The following is a 23,434-nucleotide window of genomic DNA, read 5'->3' as shown; positions in this document are numbered from 1 at the left end:
CATTTTTTCGTCATTTATATTATTATCTTATAACTTAAATATTTATATCAGTAGTTTCATCTCAAGGAAGACGATGAATTATAAAATTATGAATGTCTTTCAATACTGAAATAGGCCACTAGAGACAACGCAACTTACCAATAAAAAAGAATTAATGTCTTTATTAAAACGAATCATGTAGAGATAAACTCGTAATCAAGAAGTAAATTTAGGCAGTAAACGTCCACTCTAAATAAAAGACAAACACAAAACACCATACATGAATATAATAATAATTATAATAATAATAATTATTATTATATATGTATATATGTGTAGTGTTTTCGGGCGTTTTAATGTGACTGCCCCCTTACAATATTTTGTTGCCAGCCTTCCGCCCCCCCCCCCCCCCCCCAGTCACATTTCCCTGGCGCCGTCACTGGTTGGAAGTAAATTGATTAAGACGAGGAAAGTAACATTAGCTGTTGACAGTGTTGCACCAAAGGACGTGATATGTGCTACTGTTTGTATAAATGATAGGAAATTTAAGCATAAATTTATAATTGTTGAGACTTGAGAGTTGTTTCCGCCATTTGATCATAGGAAGAGGTTTTCTGAGACAGAGTGGGATTATTTTACACATACATGAGAAAGGGTGGTTGTTTAAAGATAGAGACGTATTTTGCACATTTTTTAAAAGTTCAGATAAAACGAGAATTTAGCCTTACTGTTATGAAAAGAAGTAACGCAGTACAGGGAAAGAATAACTCTGCACATTTCTCGCACCTGGTGGGATATAACACACATTCACAAGGTATTGCAGGAAGTCTATGAACGAGGATGAAGAGGGATACGTGAAATTTGACTTACCTGCGGGTGAATTAGTGGATTCGAATATTCTTAAGGTTGATATTTTTTTATTTTATTTTTTAAATCCACTTGATTCACAAATAGGCTAAATCGCGAACCGACCTACAGTTTAAAGTGCGATCCGATCCACTTTGTGACTCCATTGGGTATCGAACGCGAGGACCGTTCATTACAAGACCTCGATGTTATTACTACGCCATCGGGGAGGCACCCAATTTACACAAATATGTTGATTCCAATAACACGTTATATGCATAATCTGATAATGATGCACTTTTGGTGCATCTAAACATATTTTTTTCAACTATAGCATGTCTAAAAGAATCAATCAAGTTGGGATTTTTATAACTTCAGGAGGCGCGGCTCTGTAAACGTGCGATATAAACTTAATGCAGGTTTGCCTTCCATACGTGGTGGTTTTGTTACGTTTCTTCGCTTCTTAAAACATACACTTTTGCAGGAACGGCTTCTTGCATCCTCCTGGAGCCTTGCTCTAGCTAAACAAAAAAATATATTTGTTTAGCATAATCGAGGGTTACTTATTCCTGCTGAACTTACTAGAAAACAAGGATTCTATTGGGATCATACGGCTTTGCATGACAGTATCAATGAAGATTTATGTACAGAAATATTAATTAGGAACTTTTTTTCTCGAAGACTGGATTTAACATCCTTTTTTGTTATTCAGCAAATCTTCAATTCATCACCTTTTTTGACATTAATCCTTGTACCATCTTTGTAACATTGCATGTAATAACAATAATAGAATTAATTAATTTACATATTCAAGTGAATAGACCTATGAATTAAATTAATGTAGTAATTTAAACATTTGCTTAATTGTTGTCGTTAATGTTATTATTATAATTTTTTCTGAAACACTTAGCTCGGACACCTTCCCCGACATATGTTTCTAGATGCGTGCCTAGATCAAGCGGTGGTGGTACCGGACAAGGGAAAACAAAGTATGTGCGTCATAAGCTGAGCGTAAGAAACAGCACAATATCACAAAGAAACACTTTTTGAAACTTATATCATAGAAGATGTTTAACAATATTAAGAACAATAAATGCTTTCTATTTGTAATATAACAAGTATTGAAATTTTAAATAGTCTTTTGTGTTCGTACTACACATTTAAAAACTTTTTTGTTGCTCCCAGCGCCAAGCTTAGAATTTAAAGAGAAAATGTACATTTTCATAGTGCACGGAAGTTCGACATTCAGAAAGAAAGAAGGTCTAGTGGAAAACACTTGAAGACTTCCAAAAGGTATAGCAGTAATGAAAAAGAGCACTCACTTATGTACGATGCATAGACAGTTGTATGGAAACGAGAAAAAACACAAAGTAGATTTCATAAGATACCTAGCAATCAGTAACCAACAAACTGCATTTTTAATATTAATGTCCTCGTGATTAACGAACCTTATTTATTCTCACCACGCAATGGGTAAACTATTTGGAGCTTTATCCCACTTTCCGGAAAAATATTGTGTTTCTGCTACTTTTGACTTTTGTTGGCATGATATCCCGGATCACTTTTACGAGACGAGACGAGACAAAACGAGACGGGACGAGACGGGACGAGACGGGACAAACGAATATTTTCGAGACGAGACAGCATTTTCACGAGACGGGACGGGACAGACCAAAGTCTCGACTCGTCTCGTGGGCAACATTATTGACTTTCTTTTTACTTCAATAGAAAAAACATCAGCCTAAATACAGTGTTTGTTACTGAAGTGACTTACGTTATGGTCAACGAGTCAATTGTTAGCTATTGGCCCTATTGGATGACTTTCTGCCAAGTAGAGAATAGAACAAACTTGTCCACAAAATATAACACACAAGTTTTTCTTAAAAGTAATAGCATAATACTGGTTAACATCATACTAACTTGTATTAATATGTCTTTCACGTCAAATATAATCATATACATAAACCAGAATGCCTACAGAAAGTTTGAAGTGGTCTCTTGAAACTGGACGTCAGTGAGCGTTTCCACATGAGTGACATAAAGAGTGGATTTTAACAATGTTTGAGAACGTATGTCTGAGGCACGTGCAAGCTATAGAACGACCACAAACAAAAAAACCTTCGACTAAAGTCCTTCGCGCACCATCCCCTCGATCAGTTCAGCTCGGGCCATAAGGAAGCATGGTTCACCCTACCCCTCCCCTCCTCGCGGGAGTGCGGTACAGGAATCGCAGGTCTGCATAGGTTTTTATACCATCTGTTGTAACAGCAGTTTATATATATATTTTTGCTCGTCAAGGCCTTGTTTCAATGCCCTCAAAAATTAGCATTTTTATCCTGCATGTTTGTGGCACGGACGGTTCTTTCTTAAGATAGAATCAATAGATTTACGGAATAATTTACTTAAGATGCCACTTGAAAACAGCGGCGTATACTCTGGGTCAGCTAGGTAATCGGAGATGACCGGCTATAATTTTTAAAAAAGTTGTTGTTCATTTCTTCGCAATATTCTTTCCAACCAACCTTTCATTCATATATTTCTTTCCTTCCAGCGCGCGAATGTTTTCAACCGTTTACCGCGGAATGTCCGAGAGCCTTTCTCCAGCTGGTTGACTCTTTTCGGCAGGGTGAGATTCCACCCATAGCCAGCGGCTCCCTTTAAATCTCTTGGCGGGGAGTGAGGGGAGAGGGGAAGGAAACACTGCTTCTCAGGCATGGTGATTCCCTGGCCAGGTAACCTCCTCCTAGAGAGAGAGAGAGAGTCGCCAGTTGCACTCTCCACCCCCAGAACCTTTGCCCTTCCCTCGGCTGGCGCCATCTTCTGCCATTCTTCCCCGATGGCCCCTTGTAGCGTAGGAGCTGTGTTGTTTACGACAGGGAAATTTCTTAGGGACGGGAATTCTGGGTCCACAAATTACGTACTGAAAAGCAGAGGCGTCGCCTGAAGGGGGTTCACGGGACACACAAACCCCTAACCGAAAACGGAAAATTTTAAATTTGTTTTCTTTTCTGCATAATAAAACACTACATTTCAATATACTTATTTTACAAATCAGCTTTTTTCGTTCATAAAGTCTTCACAATGCTTCAGATTTCCCAATTTCCCCCGACTGTTGACAATAAAAGCTCACCAGGTTAGGCAGCGAGAGCCCGGCACAAACCTGGCGCTATGAACTCCCTCTGCTGTATTCTTCCTGTGTTGTAGGTCTGCTGGCTCTGCCGAATGAGCCGAGAGAAACCAAGGGGGAAAATTGGAGATCGGAGCACGTGCGCCTTTCGAAATAACACGCAACAGATGGCAGCAACTGTTCTGAAAATGCCGATAGCGCCGGAGGGACGAGGTATTTTCTTTTTCGTTTCGTTTAGCTTCTGTATTGGGGAAAAGTAAGCAGTAGTTAAGATATAATGTGCACTGTGTGCATTGTTATAGTAATTCCTAAGATCTTCGATATTTTAGCCTAATATATTTCTTTTCCAATACATTTCACCAAAAAATAAGGCCGCAAACCTCCTCAACAACTCCGTTGTCGCGTACCCAAAACCTTGCATGGCGAAGGTTTTAAGTTCTAAAACACTACATCACCAAAATGAGCAGATTTACATCGATAATTAAAATGTGTTGCTTAAATCTTTGATAATTGACATGAGTCAAAACGAAAGAAGACTAAGACACTGTTAGCAGAAAATAATATTTATCTTGGCACACATGTAAAACGAGTATGGATTACCAGTTACATTTTTTAGAAAAGAAATTATAATTGTTATAAACTCCTACAGATAAGCTTTAAAACAATAATTTTTAAGTATCGCGAGTTGCAATTCTCATCATGAAATTTGAGCACTGCCAGAGACTTACGAATGAAATATTGGGACACTGCTGTGAAGTTACAAATAGCTATTTAAAAAGATAATCACATATTCGACGGTATCATGATGTTAATTCTCAGGAGCAAGAAAAGGAATTTCCAAACCTAAAATATAGAGAAAAGTAATTGTTTATTGGTTTGGTTTACTTTACTTCGCTTTTCTGCCACTTTTGGCTAATTGCCAAGATGAGGATGAGTAATGACATGATGAAACTGACACTGACAAGGAATATCCCTGGCTGAGATTCGAACCCTAGACCCCTAGTGTTGTAGGGCACTGTGCTAACCACTCTGCCACGGGGTTCGGCTAGGAGAAAAGTAAGAAATTTCAATAATTCAAATTTGCAAAAGATTGATTCATTGATTTCTTGTTTTAAGTCTAATTTATGCACAGGAAGGCTAATCGGGACTGGACCTACAGTTTAAAGTGGGATCCGAACCAAATTTGCAAAATAATTTTTGCCATGTAATTTTACCATGTTTTTGAGGGAGTCTTCACGGGTGACAGAGGGAAAGGGTGTGTGTGTTAAACACACACATTAATTCGCAATAAATTAAAATTGGCCTGTATTTTGAAAATGTATTTTCGCTAAGCACTCTGGCAAAGTGTCTACACAATACGCTACAAATACATGGTCCCTGGTTCGTATCCTCGATAAAACACGCGCTGTTATATTCTTTCTTTGATGTTGCTTTTCTTCGACATTTGGCAAATCACTGGAAGAAAAAAAATCTTAGCTTAGGTTCACTGTTCTCTTCTCTGCGATGGTGATCAATAATTTATTTCTCTGTGTGTTTGTACCCCCCTCGGTCTAAGTAAAGGGCGGAGGGTAAATTTTGTCTGATTTTAGTCTGGCTGTGAACACGCAAGGATTTACTCCACGCGACGCCACTGCTGAAAAGGGAAAATACATCTTGAAGTGCGCGAGAAACAGGGAAATCTGAACAACATTTGCGAACCAATTATATGTTAATTCTCATTTTACATTTGCTTCTGTCTTCTCTGCTGCTTGAACAGAATTTGTCAAAGGGGAAAAGCTTAAATATTGAAGATCAAGGTAATTAAATAAATTAAAATTTAAACTAGATATTCAAGAAATTACACCAACCTCCGTGGCGGAGTGGTTTGCATTATTCCATACGACACCAGAGCTCCAGTGTTCGAACACCGACCTGGACATGGGTGCTCTTTGTAAATGTCCCTAATTTCATATCACTCGTCATGATTAGCCTAAAGTGGCAGAAAAGCGACGTAAAATAACAATGTAATCAATCGATCAATGAAGTAATTAAACTATTTATATGCTTGCTTTTTTTCCATTTGTATTTTAAAATGCATGAATACTTTCTCTCTGTAACCTTCAAAACCAATGAGAGTACTTCTTTCAGGGAAGTGAATAATTTTTGAAAGGGAAAGCTATCAGAAAAATATATATATTAGTTAATTTACGTTCCTTTTCTCCCCTCTTTAGATTAATAGTGATCATATAGATGAAAGATGTATGAATGTAAAATATATAAAGAAAAAACACAATGATTCCAAGTTGGAGAACCTCTCGCATCGCAGGGAATTTAAAGCTGGGAAAGGGGGAATTTTGAGCATCCATAGGGAATTTCATTCTGAATCAAGCAGGAACGCAACAGAAGATTGGCGCAAGAAATTGGATGCATGTGGAATGTGGTTTTGTCTTGTACTTGGTGTTCCTATTGGCGATTCGATAATGTATTATTTGTTTATGTGTTAGTGGTTTAGTATTCATGCTCGTGGTGTGTTTACTGAAGTTAAATTGGATTGGATTGATTTGGTGTTTTAAGTACACTTTATGCACAGTAAGCCTAATTGGGACTGGACCTACAGTTTAAAGTGGGATCCAAACCACTATGTGCCTCCACCAGGTATCAAACCCGGGACCCCTTGATTACAAGACAACGATGCTATCACTGTGCAATCGGGGAGGCCCTTACTGAAGTTAAAGGCAAAGGATATAATTGAGCATTTGCATGTGACAATATTTGGAACAAGATCTTTTCGAATTTGCAAATCGTTAATGCAGGTAGGCCAGTATAGCATCTCTTGTACCACAGACACAGGTCTGAACTTATACTTCCATGTATAGAAATAAAAATCGGGAATGCATGGATAACTGGGTACTGGGGTAACTTGAATTTTACACTTCGATTAATATTGAGGGTTTTTTATTTCACTAGCACATTCCTTTCATGTTGTATGTTACAGGCTGTTTTTTTTTATTAGGTTTATTATACTTTCTTGTTTTATTATTTGAAATTCTAAACGTAGATTAACTTCAATCACAACAATTAATTGATAGTGGTCGCAACAATAAGGTAAAATTTTCCACATATATATTCATAAATCCTGTATGGATGCTGAGGTAAATTTGCAGGGAGACTTCAGGAGTGGGTGGATGAATCAAGGGTCTGAGATTACCCACTCGTTAAAACCAACATACGCCACTGCTTGAAAACTGTTCCAACGTCAGGTCAGTATACAAGCTGATTTTTGTTTCAGACTGGAGGTGAGACATACACGTCACCACTGAGTGAACCACTGAAAGCTACCGAATCATTACCAAGCGCGGGAACTCCTCTGAGTGCTCACCATGAACTCCAGCTGCTAAGGGAGCAGTTGGAGCAGCAGACGCAACAAACTCAGGCAGCAGTAGCACAGGTACACTTGCTGAGAGACCAACTGGCAGCTGAGACAGCAGCTAGACTAGAAGCACAGGTAACCATTAATTTTCATAGGAAAAACAATGTAGAATGTTTTCATGTATATAAATCTCAATTTATTTTAATGCAAACATAAAGTACATACAATTTTCTGTGTGTACTGTGTGTCCCAAAAGTAATGCAGGATTTAATTTAAGGAAAAAACATTTCATATATTTATTAATTGCCAAAGTTATTACATTATATGAAAGAGTGAACATTCCCATTAAATGTGGAAGAGAATATCTGACAAAATGTCCTCCATGACACATTTGACACACAATTTTTTTTTACAATATTCTGAATCACCTTTTCGCATAACTGTGACTCAATGCCATCGATAGCTCCTTGAATTTCTGCTTTCAATTCAGGAATCATTGTTATCTTCGCAGCATAAACTTTGGACTTAATGAATCCCCAGAGGAGAAAAATCGCATGGTGTGAGGTCGCACAGTTGTTTCATTTGGGGCGCTTCTCCTATTGAAAATGTCAGGTAATTTGCTCACAGTTTCCGTACTTGTAACGAATTTTAACGATCGTCACTCGCTCCTTCGTCATGTAGCGCTCCATATTTACTAACCGCAATGTTTTTCCTACAACATGTGACCTCTCAGAACACTGCCAACCCTGCGGGGGAAAATGGTACACAATTAAAATCCTACTTTACTTTTGGGACACCCAGTATATATACACGTTACTCTCTAGATCATGAAAAAATGGAGGAATGCAATGGCTGGATGCTCCAATGTGTCGTATCTGTAAAATTATTTTAAGTGTTCGGCATATTCTTATTGACTGTGCCAATTTTATTTTCCTTAGACAAACTTTTAATCTTCCCAACTGTTTATCATCCATGTTAGGAAATGATGATAGTAAGTACTTTAACAAAATGTTTTTAGCTTTTTGAGCAGAGCGAGCCTCTTACACTGTTTCTGAGGAAGTTTTTAGTTTCTCCTAACCTTTTGAATGTGTTGTGTATGTCCTGTGCAGATCCCTATACAACCTTGCTCCTTTAACGTTTCTCAGCGGACTCTTTACACCACTTTTAAACTTGAAGGTAAGGGTTATGAATAAGAGGATATTGTTCTCGCATATTTTGAAGGGTGTAAAATGACCATACATGTTGACGCATCCAAAAATGTTAACTCATTCATTCATTCATATTTTAATTTTTTCAGTAAATTAATTTTAAAAAAATAGTGATGCTGTGGCAAGTGTAGCAATTTTTTATTATATTTAGTTTTTATATGATAAATTGATTGATACCACTAAATTTGATAGTAGATTTGATACCACTAAATTTAATAGTAGATCCTTCATATAAAATAGAATCATGTACAATCATGTAATACATATCCTAGTTTTTTTAGTTTAATGCATGGTGTCTAATGTAGAAATGTTGATTCAGATGTGTTATAATATACATTCAGACCAAATTTTTCAAAAATACCCTTATGCAGCAGGTAATTATTGACCTTTTTTAGAGAAGATTTTTCTAGTGATGGTTTGTTCAGCTATTGCTACCATAGTAGATGTGTCAAAAAACAGTAAGAATAACATTCCTTTCTATTGTTTTATCTTCAAAGTAAATCTTGCATGGCTAATATCATCTGAGTTTGTTTTCTATAATAGCACCTGGGCATATTGTGGAGATCAAAGAAGTTTTTCTTCCAGCCCTTTATTTAATGTAGTTGTAAGATTTTTAAATTCGGTGCTGGCATTTATAATAATTTTACAATTATCAATGGATGACATCCATTAGCAATTTAGGAATGTGTGTTTCACATTTGTGAGACAGTATTGAAAGAAAGCATTTGATGTGGTTTTAATGCATTGTAGGCTCGAACGCACCAGTTGCTTGTTCACAACAAAGAACTGTTGGATCACATTCAAGCCCTCGTAGCCCACCTACAAGATCTCGAGAAGCAAATCAACCAGGGACAACATTCGGCTTCAACTCCGCAAGTAACTCTGGTACCTCAGGTAAGAATTTTCCCATCAAGTGTTTATATGTTTTATTCTTGCTGATGCTGTCTTCCAAAAAAAAAGGTTTGTGCTGTTTTTGTTTGTTTCCTGATTAAGATTGTTTGTTGACATCCATGTTTTATGTAACATATACTTACGTGTATAAGCAACTAGAAACTTGATTCATGAATAGAAGTGGCCAAAGTACAGTACCATGCTAGCATGATTCAGCTTGTCTTTGGCCATAAAGTGTTGCCATTGGAAGTAAAATTAAATTTATTGTTGAACTCTGAGCAGTTCATAAAAGATTATAGTTGATTTTTCACCACTCCATACACTATGCAGCATAATGTTATGAATGAACTCTATCTTTGATTATGCCAAGTACAATTTTGCATTCAATATTGAATAACAACTAGTATAATTATTGTCTGTCCTGCACCATAGTCTAAGGTGCAAGCTTTTGGCTTCAGCTATAAGGTGCACACAGGTTTGTCTCTCCCAGGGGAAGCGTAACAACTTTTCTCCTGAGATTTCACATAGACTGTTGGCCGTTTTCATGAATGGAGCTCTGAATGAGTAGCATAACCGGTCATAGAAAACCTACAACAACTGGGGGTTCGCCATGCTGACCACACGTCACCCCGTAACTGGATGAATGATCTCCCACCTCTTATTATTATGATTATTATTTATCTATGTTTCACACCCTTTCCTGCAACTGAACCAGAATTGTGTAGTTTTGAGTTCTATTATCTGATGTTTTAAACTTCTCAAGTTTGAAACTTCTGTTTGCATATTTCATAAATTATCATGCTTGAAGTGTAAACTGCATTAAAGTGGCAATGCTACCTCATTGTGTTCGAGGGGTTTTATGTTTGATCTCCAGTGGAGACATAGTGTACAGTGGTTCAAATCTGACTTCAAAACTGAGTCCATTTCTGATTACCCTATCTGAGTAAAAAGTGAACGTCAAACAAAAAATTTACATTTACTGTAACAGTGCATCAAGTATCCCATTAAGGTAAATATGTATATAAAGCATAACTAGATGCATATGCTTGTAATGGTTTGCACAGTATAATACATAACAATATGTTTGTCTGCAACATGCTACTCTAATATCCCTCCTCCTCCTTTTCCAGCAGATTGAGTTTACTAAAAGTTTAATGAAACTTTAATGTTGTTCCACTGATACAATTAACCTTGTTCTCCAAACTACTAGCTCATTCAAATAGATATATTTCCCCCAAACATAGGACCAGTCTTTTGACATCAACCATTTTAGCACAACAGATTGATACCCTCTTACAGAGGCATTTGATTGTAGTGAAGGTTTTCATAGGTTTCTTTTTGTATCACTTGGGGTTTGTCTGTTAGACCTGTGTAAAAAAACTTGAATTATTGATGATATGTCCTGATGCTTTTGACATGTACAAATGTAGTGTTGGTTACATTTGCATTCTACGGCATGTACACCTGCAGTAATAATTTTCTCCACAAAATATTGTTAGTTTTCCAAATCCTTGTCGAGTTGCCAAAATCGATAGGTGAATAATGTAATTTTTTGACAAAAAGTAAAATGGAATTATTATATATTTGATCAAGAAGTGAATTTCAATTATGCTATAATTTTATTCACAGATTTTTTTTTTAAATTTAAAACACACCTTCAGCAAATGTAAATTAAAATTCATCTTGATAATGATAGCCATAAATAATGTGTACACTAAAAAGAAAGTACTTTTTTCTTCGTTAAATCAAACCTATAACCTGTGCTTTTTTTTCTGGTGGTATGCAACAACAGTATGTCAAGAAACACTGCCTATAATGATCTACAATCATAAATAGGCATTAGAGCTGTTAATATCCACTGAAAGCTTTTGTCTGTAGCATCTAGCAGAAAAGCATAACACGACCCAACAATAGGAGTGATGGGTTAAAAACCTATGGTTATCCTTCAATCTACTTCACAGTTATTTGAATAATGACTTCACAGTTTTGTTTAACTTAGAATATTTGCATCATTAACAAACAATATTGAAATCTGCATATTTCACACACAGTTTCTATTCCCATAGTTGACACTTTTTTCATTAGTTTGGTACTATAAATAGAATATTTCTAGAAAGTTTCGTATTCCTGGTATTTCATAATTTTTTTTTGGTATATTTCAGGTGTCATTTTAAAAACAATATTTTCATTTTTGGTATTTTGATATTCTAGATGTCTTCATATTTAAACATCTAAGTATAAAAATAATACAAAGCATGCAACTGTGGTTATAAAAATTTGTATGTAAGCAAATAGTATCCAGAATAAGATTAAATATGAAGGTTTTACTCTGATTATTTGCAACACATATCTTTTATGCATTAATGTTTATTTTGAAAAACACATTTTCTCTATGGGCAATTAAATGACATATGAAAATATATAAATAACATAAATTCCTTATGGAAAATAACAAAAGCTCTTCATACTTCTCTGAATGTAGAAATGAAAGAGTGAGAGAAATATTTAAAATATATTTGTTGGATTTCAAATTTCTTTTTCACAGTTTCCTTCCAATAGTTAATTAATATTTGGAAGCAAAGGAGAGTGAAATTGTGTGGAAAATAGATGTTTTATTCCTTTATAAAGTATATTGGTTTTATTCGATACTTCGTAACATACAATAGCATGTATTTCGCATTTTGTAGAATTATAGGAATTTGAAATTGTGCATGGTATGATTTTGTGGATTGTACTAAACGCTATGGGTGGATTAAACTGTCTTGCATATGTGCAATTATACTGTAGCAAACTGTGTTGTGTAAGCTTATAAAAGCTATGTATTTTTCTTGGGTGAGGAGTTTTTATTTTTTTTTATTTTTAAATGTGTGTATTGCATGCTAGATTACCATTGAAGCATGATTACTGCTACTTACATACTTTTGTGTGTATTTATTTTTTCATGTTAAGGCTGTTTGTTACAATTGTCTTTATAATTTGTTCTGTAATAAAACTGGGAAGTTTTCCAATAAATTCGAAGCACTCAAAGCAGTAACTCCAGACAGAAAGATTTTTTTTTTCATTATTTTTACAGGTCTTTGCAGACGAATGGTTTCAGGACTCAAAATTTCGGACATAGTTGTTAGTGAAGTAAGTGAACTCTTTTGGTATCCATGCATACAGAGCAAAATTTGAGTATTGAGTAGGAATTTGAATGCTAAATATCAAAAGGCTGTCTGTAGTTGTTGTTGTGTGCAATATATATCTGTTGTTTATATTTATAATTGGACAAAGGAGTGGTTTATCTATGTATTAGAACTTGGAAAGATAAAAGAGGAGATATATTATTGTTATTATTATTATCATCAATTTTATCATTATTATACATAGTCAATGCTAGAAACAGCTTTGCAGTATATGAAAAAAAATAAAAATGCATAAAAATATTCTGCATACATGGGCGTCGCCAGAAATTTTTGCAGGGGAATCGGGCAAATGATAAAAGTTGAATAGTAGAAAGATAATAAGTATTATTACCACAGTTATAAATATTTTTATACAATAATAAATATTATAAACTAACAAAAATAAATTTTATTCGAAATAATAATAACAATAATAATTATTATATAAATTGGGAGACTCAAACAAGTGAATACCAGCACAGCTATTTTCTATTATTTCTTTTGCATTTTATGCAGTTAGTAACTGAAATGCATTTTAATATTAACTTTTGCACATCTCGTTCACGAAAGGCTTTAATTATTAGGGGCATTTTTTTCATACATTTGTTGTGTGACCTCTCACCTACAACTGTAATTATTATAATTTTGGAAACTGTGGAACCATTTGTTCTTTGGATGAAATGGTAGAATATAACCTTGTTCCAAAATTTTTCACTCCATGTTTTCGATCCAATGCATTTTTACTTTGATTTTTCTGTTCAAATACTAACTAAATAAACTTTAAGTCTGATCATCACAATAAGAGTATCAAACTTTTGGCATTCTTGTCTTTAAATGAACGATGTCAATTTCCCCCACTCGATGCCCATGTCTGCAAACCATTACTATCATCGCCTGTATTTTCAAGTGTATTGTTGAAATGCAAAACTTATTTTTCATGATATTGCAGGTTCTTTAAGCAACAAGGAAATGCATTAACCTGGCTACGAGAGTAGGTTTATCTCTGATGAAAATTTGCATTGAACTAAATATTCAAGTATGCTGTTATTATATTGTAATTCTTTACAATTATTTTATTCACTTTTTTGTTGCATCTTGGCATATTGCAATGCCAATACATTTTGTTAACTTGGAAATTCACACTTTTTATCAAAATTAATGTTTTTTTTTCCAAATGGAAGTTTGAATTGACTTCTCTTAAAATGTTGATAATAGCCAGTTCATGAATGTCTGATTAGTTTGTTCTTGAAGACTTTTCCAAATATATCAATTCCAAATATATCAGTCATACATTGAAAATGTTTAAGGAGATAGTCATGTCCTAAAACTAACTGATATTGGTAATAATGCATAAGGTGGGAATTTTTAAAAATTGATGTATTTGCACAGAAGATTAAATAATATTTTCTAATATGTAAGTTAATAATGATCTGATATATTGCATGCACAGAACGTGGGGTTAAATGTTTGAATTGTGTAAAAATGTTGTCATATATGTATTTTTTTCTGCGCACAGAAAAATAATGTAATGATATTTCAAGCTGAAACGCCAGCAAAAATTTTGCTGGAATCATATGAAAAAAGTCTCCTGATCTTTCCTTGTTCTTGTGTATAGACACCCATGGCCTTTGTTTACTCTGCTGATTTACGATTTCTGTCTTTCTACTAGATGGGGGTAATGTGTGATCCCCAAACACCCACTGTAGCCCCAGTCTATCTCCCAGAATTTCAAGAAATCGATGCTCTTAGACAACAGGCATCGCTGCTACCGCAACAAGCCTTGATCGAGAATCGGACAGTACTGCCACAAGTCTCTCCGCGGCCGGCCATGCATCAGCAGCAACCCAACTCTATCTTCACGTTCAGTTTCCAAGATCAACAACAGCAGCAGCAGCAACACCAACAGCAACAGCAGTTTCAACAGCAGATCTTGCAGAAGCTTCAGAATCTAGGATATCGACCATCCTCTGCACCGTCATTTGAATCGCAGCAGCAGTACTCGGTCATGAGTTACCCGTCGGTTAACGTTCCCTATCAGCCTCCTCAGCAAGTGCCCTTTCAAAATACACACTTGGTGCCAACTTTCAATCGCCAGTTTTCGAGCACCACCAATCTATCGGTGTTGCCACCTCAGCTCGGAGGTAGCACAAGCAGATTGTCGTCCCTTGGCCATAGTACTCCAGAACAGAATCGTGTCAGTCCGAATATAACATCCGTTCACAATTCGGCACAGAGTTCCATCGACATGCAAGGTGGAAACCAGTTTATTCGTCCTCTGTCGCAAGTCGGTACGCTAACGACGACGGATGAGGAAGGCAGGTTCAGAGTGATCGTGCCGGTCCCGTCAGATGATCGTAGCGGAGAAAATAGCGGAACTCCACGTCTGGATCCACCTCCGTCTCAGAAACGTCGTGCAGGACGTATTAACACGGAAGACATGCTGTCTCTGGAAACATCACCCTCGTCAACCAGCAACAGACAGTCGCCGCACATGTCTCCCGTTGTGCAAAGACAGTTGAGCCGAACTGGACACGACGTGAACTCAGCCATGGTGCAATTAAGCCAGCTATGCATGGATGAAGTTAACCCAAAACAACGTACTGTTAATGGACCGTTCATAACACGGTCTACGAGTGAAAAAGTGCCAAACCGAAGCGAGTTGATGTCACAAGTACAAAGAACTGGATGGGCTAGGCACACGACAAAATGACGAACAGATAGTTCTTTAGAGATTTCTATCCCATGCTAGCTAAATGTTGGCTCTTAAGAACAATAAATCAAACGCAAGTGATTAGATGATGATGGACTGTTTCCCCTCCCCCTCCCCACGTTCTGCTAGTGAGCAGTATCAACCCGATGGATCAAAGTTTCCTTCATGTTGAAGGCGATGTTAGTTGATGTATTTTTAGGATACTAATATTAAAAATGATGTAAAGTTTTATTCAAAAGACACCTTGTCTGAAATAATATCCCATTTTGTTGAAAATTGTAAATGTTACAGATAAAATCCTTTAAACCTGTTTAGAGGTATATATTTTTGAAGAAGTTTGTTGAAATTGATTTTGTTTCTCGTGGTAAGAATAAAATGGTCTTGTCAGTGTATAAATAATAAGTCCTAGATAGTTAAGCAAGTTCTTTCTTCCCATTTATTTGTTTAAAAAGAAACTGAAAATGTGTTCTAAGTTTTAATATTGCTATATACATGCCTATGATAATACTTTATTTTTGTGTAGATTGCCCCTTTTTTGCCATTCCTTCAGTTACTATATATGTGCTACATAAGATTATATTCCACCATTTTTTTCATGTATACATTCCAACTGCTAGCAGAATTTTATACTAAATATCACTAAGGTAGAGTTCTTGTCATTTTAACACATACATCTTTGCAATTGCCCATGCTGTAAGCTTTAAAATATTTTTTCAGCCATTTCAACTTGATTTAATATAAGAAGAGTGACATTTCTAAAAAAAAATATTTAGTGGTAGTTAGGATGAATAAATTTGATTGTAAAAATCAGTTAGCCAAGTCAGAAGACTTTAAAATTATCTTAAATTTCACACAAAGTTGTACACTTTCTTTCAAATTACTTAAAGTGTTTTAACATGTACTAACATATATTCCACTTGTATCACAGGAATACTTGCAGAACTATCTGGGATCTATTTGCATATCATTACTGGCATAATTATTTCTGTAAGATTGGCATATGTAGAAATTAAAACTAATCACCCTCCTCAATATGACAATCCTAATATCACGTTGGAATACGTTGTGTATAATTTTAATTGTAGAACAAAAGTTAATATTAGTTGAAGTGGTTCTCTGTTGTTGTGCTTTAATATGTGTGTATATGCGTGTGTGGGAATTCTCATCTACAAGCCGCAAACAAGATGAGGAAACTTAAAAAAGTAATCATGATTTTACTGTTGTAATTTGATATGTCTCTAAATGCCGGGCTCTTTAATGGTATTGTTCGATTTCCTTACTAGAGATTAAAGAAATTCGTATAAGTTGTCTTTATTTAGTCATAAGAAAATAAAGCTCCTAACTCAAACTTTCATGTAGAAAAGGAAAGGGGAACTTTGCAAAGTTTGTTTTATCTTGAATCATGTAATCCAGAATATCATGCAAGGAAAAAAGAAAGAAATACATAGAGAACAATAATAGTTACTACATGTCAAAATAAACTGCAATTACCTGTTTGAAATTTTTTTCATGAACGATTTTTAATATTTGAATTTGATCATAAAAATTTTGCAACTTGAATTTGTCTGCATTACATTTGTAAATTGCAATACAGTGTACCATTTGCAAACAACACAGAACAACTTCCTTAAAAAAACATATTTTTTTGTATATATTTGTAGTAAGTCACATCACAGCATTGTTTGCTTTGGATTGTTAAGTGTACTTTTGAAAATATTTCCTAAGATGTCAAAGTCATGTGAAAAGGCAAACAATGGCTGCAATATTAAAATTTAGTTACAAGAAATCCTTTTTTTATTACCTTTTACAATAATTTATAAGTGTGGTACTTGTAATTGAAGTTGTCTTACATAGACCCTTCACTTGTAATTGATTTTTTGTTCTTCACATTTTTTAAAAAAGAAAGAAAATGTAGCTCATTAGAATTTCAATAATTACAAACGTGTATTGTGACAAATGGCCATATCTAAACCTCATTAAGGAGAGAAAATGTATAAATGCTTAATATCCATTTTCACAAACTTTCACACTAAACTGTAGTTTCAATTTGGGGTGCCATCTGTTGTTATCAACTATAACTTAAATGAGTATCTTTTGATAATTTTTAAATATTAATTTTCAAACATTTGGTTATATTTATTGCATCCTTTTATTCTTGTACAATATTTGTTATATTGAAAAGTTACTGTCAGATGATTAAACTAGCTTGTATTGATAATGTTCCTGCCTTGTCCTGAGTGCAATTCCTGGTGGAGAAACATTGAGTAGTGGTTTGGATTTCACTTTAAACTGTAGGTCAAGTCCTATAAGGCTATCTGAGCATGAAGTGGACTTTAAACAACTTCCCTTCCCTCCTCTCCTTCAACAGGTTTAAAGTTCATACACTGGCAATCTAAAATGAATTTGTCTTCCTCTGTTTGTTGCCTGTAAAAATGCATATTTGTTTTAGGGGCACGAGCAGTGCTTAAAGATCAAAATTTTCACAAAGCATCCCTCCCAGCTAACATTTTCCACTTCGAGAGCTGGACATGGGGGATCTCAAAATATCTATACCAGAGTTGGGTTGGGGGAATCCTGTCACAATCTAAACTTGAGGAAATGACATCCCAATTTTTGGAATCTCGAAACCGTCTGGATATTCGGTTGTGCATTAAGAAGTGCTTAATTTTCAACATTCTCTACAAATATACTGTGTCAGAAATTTCATGGAGATGGCAGTTTTCATCACTGAAATACACTACAACCACTTCAGTGAAAATTATGTGCAGAATTTGAGATTTTCATAGGTTAAGAATTTCTGAATATTTCTCTGCCAAAATATTTCTGTTCTAAGTAGTTTAATCACCTAGCAATGATTGTTTGAATATGTTAAAATATTGTGTAAATGAAATGACACTTTGTGAGAAATATATGGAAAAACATATAAGTGTTCATATTATATGTATAGACTTATATCTTTACAATAAATATGGTGGCTCAAGGTTTTGTCTAAGGGTTTGCTAAGCTTGATGGCTGGAGCATGGTGTCATGAAATATATTATTGGTTCTTCTAAAGGGGGTTAAAAATTTACGTACAAGAATTTCACTTTATGCCTCAATTATTATTCGTAGATTTCCAATTGTCTTATGCAGTAGTTGAATCTCAGCAACATTGCCTATTGCCTAATGTATTTTGTCATTGAAATCTACAAAATTTGTAGAAAGAATAAAACAAAGCACCACAGACAGCAACTGTAAGCATAGTTAAAAATTCAAAGGATTTCAATATGAAGTATTTAGAATGTATATGAAAATGAATTATTTCTTTTGGGATTACTGCATAATGTATGGCCATTAGAGAACAAATAATGTATTATTATTTCTTACAACATTTGAATATATAAATGAAAGTTATTTATATTAATATCTTGCCATTAATTCACATGATTATTTCCTAAAAATAATTCCTAAGCATCAAAGATCAGGAATGTAAAAACTTTGTCACAAATAACAAAAGATACAAATTAATACAGTTCTCATCAGCATAATTTTTTGATTAGAAAGAAAGTGTTTGTTTTCTGATCTTTATTTCAGTATTCCATTGATGGTTTTTACTGTGAAGAAATTTATCTGTTTGTATACTTCCTACCTGCGACTCGTTAAGACAAAAAAGACAGCATTAAAGATTCACCACGTAGGAGTTGTGTTGATATCAACAGAATGTGCAACATTAATATCGTCTTTCAGAATTACTTAGAAATAAATTGCCCCCAGTTGTAACGTAATGGTTACATTTTATCTCTCTTATTATCCACATGGAAGGAAGTGAAATGTGACTTGAATAGTGGCATTGCATAAAGATACTTGTAAATATGATATTTTTATTTGCATGGAATGAGTGAGTTTCTGGCCATTATTTCAGCTTTCGTTGAAAGTTGAATGCATAATGAAGACAGCAATATACTGGAACTGTTGAATGTGTGTGATTGCACTCTTGTAGTTTGAAACAGTTTTTGAGTAGGTGAATGTGCTGGTTGTAGAGCCAGTGTTTGGCAATTGTGTATCTCTCCATGACATTACAATAAAGGTATTTTTGTAAGACTGAAAATGTTTTGTTTTTGTGTGTTAGTTTTGTCACTAAACAATTTTTGTGTGTACAGTGTTGTATTGGATGAGCAAAGAACACAACTGTTCTTTGTTACACTACTTATAAAAGCATTATAAATTGGTAATTTTTTCATGATTAAAAAAGAATATTACAATGTTTCACCTTTCAGCTTGCTCTCAATAGCAGAATAACTTATGCAAAAAGAGCTTTATAAAAAACTACAATTCAAGATGCATGAAAATTCTACTGAATGCTGAGGTTACTATGAATTATAATTTTAAAGTTAAACTTCAGTTTGTGTGCTGTGTTGACTAGAAATAATAAAAGTTGCAAAGATAAATTTTAAGGAAATAAATTGTGCACTTTAATATAAGATATATTTTTAAGACATGAGAATATTGATTGTATTTAAGAGAAAAAGACATGTAAGACAAGATAACACAATTTCACAAGAACTGCACAACTAGTCTTACACGTACGTATTTGATCCTAAAGGGATTAAAACATAGTGTAGGTAATGTTTATGTGCTTCAGCCGTTGTTTTATAATTTTTTTTGTGTAAGTTCCAGGATTTTTATCTTTTTATCAGAAGAATATGACAGGCCAGTATTACAATTGTCACTTTCCCATTTTAAAATTAGGTTATAATGTTAAATTTATTGACGAACAATAATAAATAAGTAACTGTAATAGTACATATGTGGAGGGAAAGAACTTTTCTATCCCCAGCTGAAAACAAATTTAGAAATGTAGAGTTCATGGAAAGAATATCTGCAATGGAGGAATTCCACTTCAATTTGAATACTTTTGCTATGGATTCAAATATAGGCTATTATGATATGGCATGCATATCTTAATGCAGCATGTTGTTACCTTTGTTCTAATGCTTAAATTTGCATTTACTTCTATGAGATAGCTTATAACACAACAATTGGTAGTGATAAAATAAAGGAGTCGGGAATTCTCCCTGCCCCATCCCCTATCACATTTTCCTTAATTTGAACAGCACATAGCAGTATTTATGTTTTGATAGATTTCTGCTGAATGGTTAGAGCTCTCAACTTTGGTGCAGGCAGGCCTGGGTTCAATGCCCAGTGGAGCTCAAAATTTCAATGTTAACCCACTATCAGAAAGGTAATGGACCATATTAGTGGTGACGTCACCAGCAGACAACAGAGCAAGATTGAGTCCAAACAAACCAATTATTTGGTGCACGATAGCATTGGATTTTTATCATCGCAAGGGGTAACTTTTAAAATTGCGACAGCAGTCATGAAACAAAATCGTGATGTGTATCATACATCAATGTGAAAATGAGCTTTCCGGCACTATGTCCATATACCTTACAGAGAATAAGGTAAAGAATGACTGGGGTAAAGAAATCATGCATTTTTTAATAAAATCAAGCCATTCCGGTTTAAAAGGTCAACTGCCATAATGGCTGCAGTCCATTGGCTGCAATCAGATGCCAGTTAGGGGCATTTGCTTTATTTCATTTCTTAATCCAGTTATTCTTGACCGTATCCTCTGTAAAGTATGTGCAATAATTGAATGTATTCTCCAACATCTCATTTTTTTTGCATTTTAATTTTGTATATCATATAGCTCTTCTGCCTCTTTAATGTAATTTTGATGATGAGGATTAGATTATATTGATACAGGGATACTTGGAAAGGAACACCATGCCCACATCTTAAGGAAACAAATATATAAAAATTGTACACATGTAATCATGAATGATTATACTGCAGTATTTTTCAGTATCTCCTATGATTACCTTTTCAACAGTAATGCTTGGGTCACATTAGAAACTAACTTAAGAAGTGTTCCAGAGCTTATCTTCGAAGAGGAAGATACATACGTACATATACAGGGTGTCTCAAAAGTAATAGCACAAACTGACACAGGTGAAAGTACACAATAATAGAAGCAAAAGAGTCTCAGTAAACGTGGGTCTGCAAACGAGCCATTTTTGAGATAATAGCGAATGTGTGATTACAAGCTGTAATCATTTGTAAACGTCGTCCTAGTTGGTAAAATGCTAATAATGTGTGGGAATGTGTGGGTACAAGCTGTCACTTACTTCAGTGTTTGTAAAAGTCATCCTAGTTGGTAAAATACCAATAATACAGTATGAAAAATCAGATCTCATTGCTTTTATTGAACATTCTACTTACTTTAACAAGGAATACAGCACCACTTTACTAGTATGTATGTTCTACGTTACAATTACTGTACACTCGTACCTGTTAAAGGAGGTGTTCAAAGTGTCGTCCTTCCATCTGGATGCAATACTGTACATGATTCCACATTGAGTTTCGAATTCTTTTGAACACCCCCGGATCATTTCTGAATTGGTCACAAACATGTACAATTTTCTGTTCCAGTTCTTCAACCATGCCAACGGGATTGTTGTACACTACGTTTTTGAGGTGACCCCAGGCACAAAAAACAATGGATTTAGGTCCAGTGACCTTGGAGGCCTCTGTAAAGGCCCGCCTCGACCTATCCATCTTTGATGATATCTGCATGTTAGATGTCGTCTCACAGCAGCAGCAAATTGTGCCGGTGCTCCATCATGCATGTACCACATACCCTGACGTGGATCAAGGGGAACATCATCAAGCAATCCTGGAAGATCATGTCGCAAAAACCGAATATACCTCAGTCCATTGAGTCTTCTTGGAAGAATGTGTGGTCAAATGAGACAATCACCTAGTACCCCTAACCACACATTCAATGAGAAATGTTGCTGATGTGGTGTCTCATGAACAGCATGTGGGTTTATTACACTCCAAACATGAGAATTATGAAAATTAAAAATACCATCGCGTGTGAACCCCACTTTGTCTGTAAATAAAATGTTACTTGCAAAACGAGGGTTGGGTACAACCTGTTGTTGCATCCACTGACAAAACGTCACACTAAGATCACAATCCGTATCACTGAAACACTGAACTCGTTGGAGGCGGTACGGGTAGAGTGAATTGCGATGTAAAATTCTCCATAAACTATTGTGGCTTACTGGCACTTGTGTGGCAATTCTCCTTGTTGAGGTTCCTGGAGAGTGTTCTACTGCTTCCAACACCATATCCTCAACTTCAGGCGTAATGCGTGCAGGTCTACCTGCCCTCCTACCATGTTTGAAGCTCCCATGTTCTTTGAGGCGCTGATGCACCCTAGTAAATTTGCGCCTCTCGGTGTGCCTTCAAGCAGGGTATTTTTCTTGGTACAAGCATGCAGCCTCCCATGCATTGCTGTTAGCCAAACCATACACAAAATGCATATTCACATACTCTTCGTTGCTGTAAGGTTCCATTTTCACTATGCAGTCCAGCACAACTGACATGACTCCCACAGTATGATTAGACTGTGTACTGATTGTATCCATACAACGTCACCTCTTGGAAATGTTCTGTTTGATTACAATGCCACCTCTCGGAAATGTTCTGTTTGATTACAATGCCACCTCTTGGAAATGTTCTGTTTGATTACAATGCCACCTCTCGGAAATGTTCTGTTTGATTACAATGCCACCTCTTGGAAATGTTCTGTTTGATTACAATGCCACCTCTTGGAAATGTTCTGTTTGATTACAATGCCACCTCTCGGAAATGTTCTGTTTGATTACAATGCCACCTCTTGGAAATGTTCTGTTTGATTACAATGCCACCTCTTGGAAATGTTCTGTTTGATTACAATGCCACCTCGTGGAATTGTTCTGTTTGATTGCAATGCCACCTCTCGGAAATGTTCTGTTTGATTACAATGCCACCTCTTGGAAATGTTCTGTTTGATTACAATGCCACCTCTTGGAAATGTTCTGTTTGATTACAATGCCACCTCGTGGAATTGTTCTGTTTGATTGCAATGCCACCTCTCGGAAATATTCTGTTTGATTACAATGCCACCTCTCGGAAATGTTCTGTTTGATTACAATGCCACCTCTTGGAAATGTTCTGTTTGATTACAATGCCACCTCTTGGAAATGTTCTGTTTGATTACAATGCCACCTCTTGGAAATGTTCTGTTTGATTACAATGCCACCTCGTGGAATTGTTCTGTTTGATTGC

The 23,434-nt window shown here is 35.4% G+C and overlaps 1 protein-coding gene across 1 annotated transcript in view; it reads left to right on the top strand.

Moving 5' to 3' along the window:
• LOC145987569 (capon-like protein) overlaps positions 1-19,378 on the top strand; it is a 344,902-nt gene extending 325,524 nt beyond the window's left edge. The window contains exons 10-12 of the mRNA XM_083121917.1: positions 7,221-7,436; positions 9,260-9,403; positions 14,234-19,378. Of these exons, the coding sequence (XP_082978043.1) occupies positions 7,221-7,436; positions 9,260-9,403; positions 14,234-15,274 (1,401 nt within the window). The 3' untranslated portion in view covers positions 15,275-19,378. The remainder of the gene's footprint in view (positions 1-7,220; positions 7,437-9,259; positions 9,404-14,233) is intronic.
• Positions 19,379-23,434: the final 4,056 nt, after the last annotated feature.

This window comes from Lepisma saccharinum, chromosome 5 (assembly GCF_977018435.1).
Source record: "Lepisma saccharinum chromosome 5, izLepSacc3.1, whole genome shotgun sequence".
Taxonomy (NCBI): Eukaryota; Metazoa; Arthropoda; class Insecta; order Zygentoma; family Lepismatidae; genus Lepisma; species Lepisma saccharinum.
The sequence above is the reverse complement of the archived record's forward strand: the minus strand, read 5'-3'. Positions and strand labels throughout refer to the sequence as shown.